A 10483-nucleotide genomic window follows, 5' to 3' on the forward strand; every position below is an offset into this window, starting at 1 on the left:
TGTCTTGCTCCCCGCAAACGTGTAGTGGGAAGACCATGGCTCTGGCACAGCCTTCTCCCAGAGCCGGCACCTTGGTACCAGAGCCTTTCTCACGTCACTGCAGAGTCATAAAGCAATCACAAACTCATCAGTAGAAGCTTCCCAAGAAACTTCGAAAATGCCCTTCTAAGCCTGACATTAGGGCAACCTTGAGGACGTCCAGATTGCCTCAGTAGCACACTGGTCTCCTACAAAGCCAGGAGGAAGTAGAAGTGGTTGCTGACTAGAGTAGCATCACAGGGAGGGAGGGGAAGTGACCCAGCAACTGCTGGTAACTGCCTGCCCAGAGGATTTGCATTGTTGATGGCTTATGGGGACCCCGGGAAATGGGAAACATTCTACCCTTAGTGTCCCAACATCGCAGAGGAGAGAAAAAAAAAAAAGTAACTGACAGAAATGTAATAAAACAGTCAAAAGTAGATGCAGCCAACCGTAGATATTGTGAAACATATCAGTCTTATTTGTTCAAATATCACTAATGTTTTATTAAAGTAGAAAATAAAAGCAGTGAAAAAATGTGCCTCTATCTGCTCCAATATATGTACCTCCGCATCCAAATGTTCCCTCTACACTGTCTGACAACCAGACTTAAATATATATAGATACACAGATAATAATAAAATATAGCACACGTGAAAAGTACACAAAACAGAAACGTACAGTTCAAAGAATAATTATAAGGCAACCGGCAACAACCACAATTTATGTCAAGAAATAGAACATGATCAACAGTCCAGAAACGTCTCGTATTTCTCTTCCTCATAAAAATGCTGTCTCTGTCCTCCAACTCACAGAGTAAACCACTGTCCTGACTTTTGCGATAACTACTTGTTTTTCATTATGCTTTTCCCACCTATGTAAGCATCCCTATGCAACATAGTTTCATTTTACCTAGTTTTGAACTTTTTAAGGAATAGAATCCTACTGAATGCAGTCTTTTGGGTTCTTGCTTCTTTTGTTTAACACTGTAAGATTTATTTATGTAGTTGCATGTTGCAGTATTTCATTTATTTTCATTGCCATGCAATATTCCATTATATGAATATTCCACAATTTAATTATTCATGCTTTTCTTGATGGATCTTCCAAATGTTTCTAGTTTGAGGCTATGATGAATAATGCTACTATGAATTTCTTGTACATATATCTGGTAGAAATGTGTATGAGTTTCTGGAAAGTACATATCTGCATGAAGAAAGGACCAGTCTGGTGGCTGTAACTGTTTGCTGTAATATAAATCTGTGGTTCTCTAGCATCTAACAAGAGTGAGGAACTTTTCATACATTTATTGGCCATTTGGCTTCCGGGTTATGCTATACCAGCTTTTATGGGTTAGTGTTTGCATGGCATTTTTTTTTACTTTTAATCTTTCTTTAACCCTTTTTTCAAAAAAATAGATACTTATTTTAAACACCATGCAGTAAGATTTTTTCTCCTGTTTAAAAATATTTTTCTGTAACTATTTAATGTAATTATGGATATACTTAGGCCTTCATTTATCATCTTATTTTTATGTTTACCCAAATATTCTTTATTTCTTTGCCTTTTGGACTGATTAAATATATTTTTAATCATCTCATTTTTTCCCTGCCCTAGCTTGGAAGCTACAGACTACATTTCTATTATTTTAGTAGTTTTTAAAGAAATTACAACATTCATCCTTAATTAATCAAAATCTGAAGTTAAGGAATAACTTTAATTTCCTCCCAGAAAATGCAAATTTATTACCTGTACACCAAACCCATTGCCGTGGAGTCAATTTGGGCTCATAGCTACCCTATAGGAGAGAGTGGAACTGCCTCAAAACAGTTTCCAAGGAGCAGCTGGTAGATTTGAACTGCCTACCTCTTGGTTAGCAGTCAAGTTCTTAACCACTGTGCCAAATACAAAGTCATTAGAATAATTCAATTTACCACCCTTTCAACTTATTTGCTATAGCCGTCTTGCATTTTAATTCTACGTATTTTAAAATATAAAAGATGTTGTTTTATGTCACCAGTGTTTGTTTAGATCTAGCCATGTATTTGTTACTTTCTTTGTTCTTTATTCTTTCTTGCATAGCAGGCCTTCTACCTCCCTTCAAATTTTCTATTTCCCTAAAGACAAAAACTCAAGATACAAGGGAAAGATTAGTCCAAAGGACTAATGATCCACAACTACCGGGGCCTCCACCAGACCGAGTCCAGTACAACTGGATGGTGCCTGGCTACCACCACTAACTGGTCTGATGGGGATCACAGTAAAGGGTCCTGGACAGAGCTGGAGGAAAATGTAGAGCAAAATTCTAACTCACAAAAAAAGAGCCAACTTAGTGGCCTGACAGAAACTGGAGAAACCTGAGAGTATGACCCCTGGACAAGCTTTTAGCTTCGTAATGAAGTCACTCCTGAGGTTCATCCTTCAGCCAAGGATTAGACAGGCCAACAAAACAAAACAAGACTAAATGGGCATGCCAGCCCAGGGGCAACGACTAGAAGGCAGGAGGGGACAGGAAATCCAAAGTCGAGAAGAGACGGCGTTGACCTGTGGTGGGGTTCTTAACCAATGTCATAAAACAATATGTGCACTAAAAAAAAAAAAAAATTACCTCTCTTAAATTTTTCTTTTAATGTAGTTTGTGTTTTTCTGAAGGTATCGTTTTGCCTCATTCCTAAAAAAAAAAAAAAAAAAAAAATTCCTGATATAACACTCTAGATTAACATTTTTTTATTTTTTAGCTCTTTTAGTAGTTCATCCCTCTATCTCTGGTTTCTGTTGCTACTGTTGAGAATCTATTAATCTGTCTATCATTCCTTTGAAGACTCAGGTTCTGCATCCTCAGATTCAACCAATCACAAATGGAAAATACTCGTGGCGGGGGCATGGGGGGGAGAAAGTCCCAAAGACTAAAACTTGAACTGGCTACATGGCAAGCATTATGCTGAATCCACACAAATGAATAGATGTGTAGGCAGGCATACTCTGCTGAGGCCTCCCACCATTTCACAGATTCTCAGTCTCTCTCCAACACTGGTCTGAACATTGTTCACCTTGCTTCTCGTTCCTTTGCTATTTGTGTTATGTGTACCCTTTGTTTCTGTGAAAAAATGGCTCCTAAAAAACAATGAAGTTCAAGGCAATCCCTCAAAGGCTAAGTGTGAGGGTGTTGAGGAGAGTGAGAGGAAGGAGTTTAAGGCTAGTAATTTTTTTTTTTTTTAAGTGATAGCTGGCTAGCTCTGTATAGCGCTACAGCCTCCAGAACTTCAAGATCACTGGCGAATTGGCATAGGCTGATGTCCAGGCAGCATCGTCATTCCCAGAACAGCTCAAGAAACTCAGAAAAGAGAAAGGCTACCTTCCAGAACGAGTCTTCAATTGTGATGAAACAACTATTCATATAACATTTACATTGTATTAGATATTGTAAGTAATCTAGGGATGATTTAAAGTATACAGGAGGATGTTTGTAGGGTATAGGCAAATACTACACCATCTTATACAAGGGACTTGAGAAGCCATGGATTTTGGTATCCACTGGGGCCCTGGAATCAATCCTCTGCAGATACCAAGGGAATACTATAATCATTTTTTTTCTCTGGTTTGTCTTAATATTCTTTTTCTTTGGGTTTCCACCATTTCTCTATGACATACTTATATATGGATGTATTTTTATTATTCTTTTTGAGATTTGCTTATCTTTGTGACCCTCTAATCGCGTGTTTTTCATAAGTTTTTTTTTTTAATCTCATTAAATGTTGCCTCTTTTCCTGTTCTCTATTTCTCTCTTTTCTCCTCCTAGAACTCCAACTGAACGTATGTTTGAACTTCTTATTCTATCACCTCTGTGTGTTTTATCCTTTTGCCTTTCTGTGCTATGGTTAATGACACTTTTTCTGACCTATTTCAGGTTAGTAATTCTGCATCTTTGTCCAGTCTGTTATTAAAGCCATCCACTGTGACTTTAAGTTTGATTATTACAAATTTCACTTTCAGAAGTTGTATTTTGTTATTTTTGAAAGTTATGTCATTTTTTGTAATGTTCCCTGCAGCTATTTTAAACTTTTAAAAATTTCATTAAACATATTAAGTATATATTTTTAGATAATCTTTATTGGATTATTCCAATAATTAAAGACTTTGGGCTATTTTTATTTTCTGTTGTTTCTTGTTCAAGTTATCTTATTTCTTGGTGTGCTGATTTATCTTTGACTATGTGAATGTCATTTTAATTAAAAAATAATTCTTAAGTGTGATTATGGTGATTCCCTCCAGATTTGCATTTGCTTCTGCCAGGTACCTCAAGGGACCATTCATAACCACATTCATGTAAGTTCGAGGTTTAAGATTCCATGAAAAGTTCAGGTAATTCAATTCTTCCATGCAATTACTTGCAAGGACTAAGGGCATGGTCTCTCTCCTTTGCTATTTTGAGGTTATAAACTTTTTAGGCCCCAGTTTACTGTGGGGAAGGTCTCAGTTAGAACTACTTGTTTGAGTTTTGGTCTTTGATTTCTATACCCTTCACCTTATATGGTAATCAAAGCAGAAGTTCAAGTTTTGTGAGTTCAGGAATTCCCTCAAAACAGAACCTGCTTCTATGCTCCCTTTCCTAACTGGCATCCCATTTTCTTTCAATTTTGACCTGATAATCATTTCTGCCTTAGCTGTTATTTGAGACTTTAAGGTTTTTAGGTTTTTTAAACAGCTTCGTTTTTGGTTGGTTTTAGTGGGAAGGTTGGCATTAAATCCTAGGTCACTGTTAATAGAAACCAGAATTCTCTAATAAAAAAAATTAATATATTAAAATTGCTCCATATGCTAAGGCACTAATAAAATTATTATATTTTCTCTTTTCCCCCATTTTTCTGCATATTCATTTTCAGACCCATAATGAAATATCATGAAGTTGCAGTCTTAGAGGAGATACTAGAGAAGGATTAAGTTTTGTGTAGCTCTGAAATTAAATGAAAAAAATGTGTATATTATATATGAGGAGAGGGACCTTAACTTCCTCTCATAAGATTTTGAAGTGAGTCTATTATACTTCATAAAATATTGAGAATTGTGTGGATCTTCAATGTTGTTATTTTTGCAAAAATTATACCAAATTATGTTTTTCTGTGCATATACAGAATCTTGTAAATGTTTTTTAAGTGTATCTAACAACACATTGTGCTACTTAATCTACAGGATAGGATTTGTATGCCTTTGTTCCAGTGCTGAATGGTATAGTTCTTTGCCTTTGGCACAGCAATGACATTTCTTATTCTTCGAGGCCATCACTCCTGAGGCAGAAAATTGGGATTAGGTTGACTAGACTCTTGTATTGATGGTTGAAGGATGATCTTAGACGTTTTCCAGCCAGGGTCTGACAACTCTCAACAAAATCAAGTCACTAGGCCTTTTCTGTGTGCAGGGAATCTTCTAGCACCTAAAGAAGGGAGTTTTCACATGGGTAGGAAACAAAGTAAAATTTTTCAACTGTGTATAGTTTTCAATGAGTGTTTGTCAAGGTTTAAGTGACCTGAAAAAGTAATTATCAGTGGATGAGCCTTGGTTCTCTCTTTTCTTTTTTCTGGCAGCACCCTCCACTCAGGGAAAACAGCTACGCAATCTGCCTTGACAACTTCTAGGAACAAGTGGGAACAGCGGGGTTCTCAGCAAGATGGCTTTGGGCTAAAGGTCCTCTTTTGCCCCCTTTGACTTTGTCTTGGTATCCTCATTCTATAACCCACCCATCTTTTATGCACACTTATCGAACTCTTATTAATTAGAAATGAATAAGCAATCCAGGAATCTTGCAATCATTTTAAGAACCCCTAAAGTTCCAAAGAACTGAAGCTCTAATCCTGGAGGAATGGAAATGGGAGTACGTAGGCAGCCTCCAGCTTTCATGCATTGTTGGGGATATTATTAAACTTAGTGGGTTTAGGGTTCTGGGAGAAGGTGCCCCAAACCCCCGTTCTGGTTGCCCTGGGTCCCTGTTTCTGCTGTCAGCCTTGACTCAGAAATTGTGTGGGAGATCACGATGTTTGCTTGGATTATTCTGTCTTCGCCCAGATCACTGGCAGTTGGTGGGGAACCTCTTGGCCAGCCTAGGGTGATGAAACCTATCGCTCCAATAGGAGAATGGGACTGTGGATTCCCAATTGCTCCTCCCCTTCCTTCCTCTCTTTGGGGCTAAAAGTCAAGCAGGCAGAAACACAAGCAGCAACTGACCAAGTAGCCATCCAGGGAAGATGCAGCCACTCCTGATCCTGTTGGTCTTTCTTCTACCCCCTGGGACTAGAGCAGGTGAGTGACCATCCTCCCCCCAGGGTTTAAAGCCCTTCTTATGGTGTCTCCAGGTACCTCTGGCCACATCCTTAGACATATCCTGGCCTTGTTTCATTCCAGCAACTTTCTGAAGTCTAAAGCTGAATAGAAAATCAATGTGAATGGAATGCCCTTCCCTAGGAGGCCAAGTCAGTTTTCTCCCTCCCCTGGGTCATGTCCTTGTCATCTGAGGATAGTCATTTTTAAGAAGGTCACAGAATTCTGGTGAAAGTAGGGAAGCTAGAAATGAGAAGCAATGAAATCCCTTCTTTCTCTAATCCGAGAAAAACATGCTTATATGCAGTGTGTGACATGGTGGAAGTATCTCTGTGTTCATAGGAGGACACAGTTGCTAATTGCAGTTTTATGCTGTTCTTAGTCTAAGTCTCTCAGCTCTGCCAGGAAAGTAGCCCAAAGCCCACTTTGCTTCAGATTTGGTGAGCTCACAGGCCCAAAGGCCCCAACACTCTCACAGTAAAGACACCTCAGGTCTACTTCCCACATCTTCTTGCATTCCAGGCCTTTGACCGCACTCATCTTCCCCAATAGTTACCAGTGGTTTAGGTAAGTTCAATGTACAGACCTGCCCTTCCCTTCCTCACCCTGACCCAACCCACCTAACAAATAACCACTATATAGTGGTCAGGAGCATAGACTCTGAATTCAGTCTGCCTGGCTATGAATCTGCCTTGGTCACTTTCTAATTCTGTATCTTTAAAAAAGTTATTTAAATTCACAGTTTCTCAGTTTCATCATCTATAAAACAGGGATAATATTGATACCTACCCCGTAGAGTTTCTATGAGGGTTAAATTACTGTACATAAAGCTCTTGGAATAGTGTTCAGCATGTAGTGAGTGCTATATAAATGTGCTGTGTAAATTCACTCTGCAGTCCAAGCATCAAAGCCAAGGAGATAAGGATACAAAAATAACAGTCCCATTAGCTCATGTCCAGGTCCTTAGAAACAAATCCCTTGATGGTCATGAGCTGGCAATAGCTGGACTCAGAAGGATCTGGATCTTCCCTGAGGAAGAAACTACCAGAAAATTCCAAGGACAGCCCGTTCCAGAGGCCTCCAGATGTTGATCTTGACCGCAGAGCAAATATCCTTGATATATGAGGCTGAAGTTGGCCTTGCCTAGACCAAAGATTGTTCTCCCCTTTTTTCAGGAGGTGGGGGGAGTAGATCTGGGAAGGAGGATGAGTCTCCCTTCAAGCCAGCAGTGCTTCCTGCAGAGCCCTGGAGCCCACTCCCAGTGTCTGGTGCCCTGCAGACTGCAGACCCCAGTTCTCACCACCAATTTCCAACTCCTCCCTCCCCCTACTGCATCATCTCTTCTCCAACACACCCCCCCACCCCCGCCAATCTTGGAGCCACTAGTCTGGTGCCACACTGCAGGTTTAGGGAGCACAAGATTTATGCCAAATGCTTTCTTCCAGGGAAAATCATCGGAGGCCAAGAGGCCAGGCCCCACTCCCACCCCTATATGGTTTATCTTCAGATTTTGACTCCAGCTGGCGTAAACATTTGTGGAGGTTTCCTGGTGCGAGAAGACTTTGTGTTGACAGCAGCTCACTGCCTGGGAAGGTGAGGAGTCCCTCTGAGGCAGCCAGTAACACAGGGCCCAAAAGAGCTCATCAGAGGAGCCATGCGAAAGCAGGGTTGTGGCAATAAAAGGATGAAAAAGAGACCCAGTAAGTCTTGGCAGAAAGGGACAGGTCAGTGCAAAATGGCACTCCTGAGGGAAAAAGGAACACATGGTTGGAAAATAAAAAGAGGTGGAGGTGGGGCTCAATTTAATTTGGGGAAGCAAACTTTAAGGTCACTGTGTCCCTATAATCCCAAATTTAGGGCTGAGAAAAAGCAGAGACACGGAGTAGCTCAGCCCCAGGGCCATCCTATTTCCCCTCAGCTGTGTCCTACCTGCTCTGGGCTGTCCACCTGCCCTGCAGAGCTGGAAGACTGTAGCACTTGTGACTCACACTTACCTTTAGACCACCTTTCCTTTGCAGCCTCATAAATGTCATCTTAGGGGCCCCCAACATTCAGGGGCTAGAAAGCACCCAGCAGCACATCCCTGTGTTCAGAACCATCCCCCACCCTGAATATAATTCTCAGACCAACTGGAACGACATCATGTTGCTGCAGGTACCAGTTGCCTGACCCTGTGGTTCGCCCACACCTAGTGGGCCCCTTCCATGGAGGCAACTCCACTGTGTCCTGGGACTGTGGAGGAGGAAGCAGAGGCATCACCCAAGGTGGTGATAGGGGCGTGGGGTGAAGCGGGAGTCCACAGCAACAGACCCCAAGCCCTTGGCTGGGGCTCCAGCTGGCATGAATACCTGTACTCTTCCTGCCAGCTGGAGACTAGAGCCAGACAAAATGAAGCTGTGAGACCTGTGGCTCTGCCTCAGACCCGGGCCAGACTGAGGCCTGGTGCCTTGTTCACTGCAGTCGGCTGGGGCCTGGTTGGCCTGAACAGGAGAACAAGCACACTCCAGGACATGCAGCTAGGAGTGGAGACAGCTAAGGAGTGCCGCATTCGCTTCAGTTTCTATACTGACCGATTGCAGATTTGTGTGGGAAACCCAAGAGAGCAGAAGTCTGTCTTCCTGGTAAGGATTCAGACATCTGCCAACATGGCCTTGGGACAGAGGGGCCTGGGCAGAACTGGAGTAGTAGGAACAGACTACTTCCCCACGTCCTCAGCCTGGGGGCCAGAACAGAGTGCGGGGAGGGCCCCCTGGGGAATATGAGGAGCATCTGACCACACATTTACATGCAGTTTTCCTGCGGTAGGTGAAAGCACCTTGGCTTGCATTGGGCTGGAGACAGTAAGCATAGCCAGCACTTGTAAATGTGGCTTTGGTTGGAAATAGAGATAGCAAGCACGATGATGGAAAGATCCAGAGGCTGGCCTTCTGCACCACTTCCCTCACCTCAAGCTCAATTAGAGGAGACTGGCTACTTTCTGAGAGCTTAAGGTTTAGGGATAGGCCTTGGAGCGGGTGGGCATGGCTCAGTCCCTTTCTTCTCTCTGTCCACAGGGGGATGCCGGGGGCCCCCTCGTGTGCAACAACGTGGCCCAGGGCATCGTCTCTTATGGAAAACTAAGTGGGACCCCTCCAGCAGTCTTCATCAGGATCTCAAGCTTCTTTTCCTGGATAAACAGAACAATGAGACGCTTCAAACAGCAGGGTTAAACTGAGAAGACTGACTCTTCTTCCTTGGGGTGGCAAATGGTGGGGACAGTGCCATAGCCTTAATAAATGTCCATGTCTAGAGTGAAAATAACAGAATTCTTGTTTATTCATAGAACACCATTCAGTGCACAATAAATGTGCAACAGGTAGACCTCTGTTCCCATTTCAACTGTTTCTTGCTTCCTCCTCTTCCATTTCTCCCCTGCCTCTGCCCATCTCTTAAAACTTCACTGTTTTCCAATTATTTGAGATGCCACCATTATTATATATTAAAGTGGAACTTTTCATGAAATTTCAATTCTGTCCCCTTTGTCTACCTGTGCTTATGTACACCAATAGCACATGTTTTTAATTAAAGTATGCTTTAATATCCGGCAGGGAGAATCTTTGGTAGGGTTGAAAAAGCCCTGACCTGGGAGAGATATGCTCTTCTACCACTCCTTAATGCATCTGGGGAGGCAGGGGAGACAGTAAACTGAGGAGAATGGATGGCCCGAAGGAGGGAAGAAGCTCTCCTGGGAAAGAGGCCCCACCTTCTTAGAGGAGTTCAGACTCAATCCCGGCAAAAGAGCTGGCCCTAAACATAGTTAAGAAAGAAAATGTTCTAAATCCTACTTTGGTGTGTAGCTTCTGGGGACTTAAAAGCTTGTGAGCAGCCATCTAAAATATTACACTGGCCTCACACCATCTGGAGCAAGGGAGAAAGAAGAAAACCAAAAACACAAGGGAAAGATTAGTCCAAAGGACTAAAGGGCCCCAAGTACTACAGCCTTCACCCAACTGAGTCCAGCAAAACTAGATTGCACCCGGCTACAACTACCAACTGCTCAGACCAGGATCACAATAGAAGGTCTCAGACACAGCTGGAGAAAAATGTAGAACAAAATTCTAACTCACAAAAAAAAAAAAAAAAAAATTCCAGACTTACTTGTCTGACAGATTGG

At 42.0% G+C, this 10483-nt stretch overlaps 1 protein-coding gene across 2 annotated transcripts; it reads left to right on the forward strand.

Annotated features, from left to right (window-relative positions):
• Positions 1 to 5258: 5258 nt before the first annotated feature.
• LOC135232602 (cathepsin G-like) lies at positions 5259 to 9853 on the forward strand. Of its 2 annotated transcripts, none has more exons than XR_010323145.1 (3): positions 5259 to 6312; positions 7776 to 7923; positions 9384 to 9853. XR_010323145.1 is itself a non-coding variant. In XM_064292364.1 (3 exons), the coding sequence occupies exons 1-3, from the start codon at positions 6258 to 6260 to the stop codon at positions 9537 to 9539; spliced, it is 297 nt and encodes a 98-aa protein (XP_064148434.1). In that variant the 5' UTR covers positions 5259 to 6257; the 3' UTR covers positions 9540 to 9853. The 2 variants fall into 2 exon arrangements, 1 of the variants encoding a protein (XP_064148434.1); XM_064292364.1 differs by having other exon boundaries at positions 7838 to 7923.
• Positions 9854 to 10483: the final 630 nt, after the last annotated feature.

Source organism: Loxodonta africana, chromosome 10, assembly GCF_030014295.1.
Source record: "Loxodonta africana isolate mLoxAfr1 chromosome 10, mLoxAfr1.hap2, whole genome shotgun sequence".
NCBI classification, from domain to species: domain Eukaryota; kingdom Metazoa; phylum Chordata; class Mammalia; order Proboscidea; family Elephantidae; genus Loxodonta; species Loxodonta africana.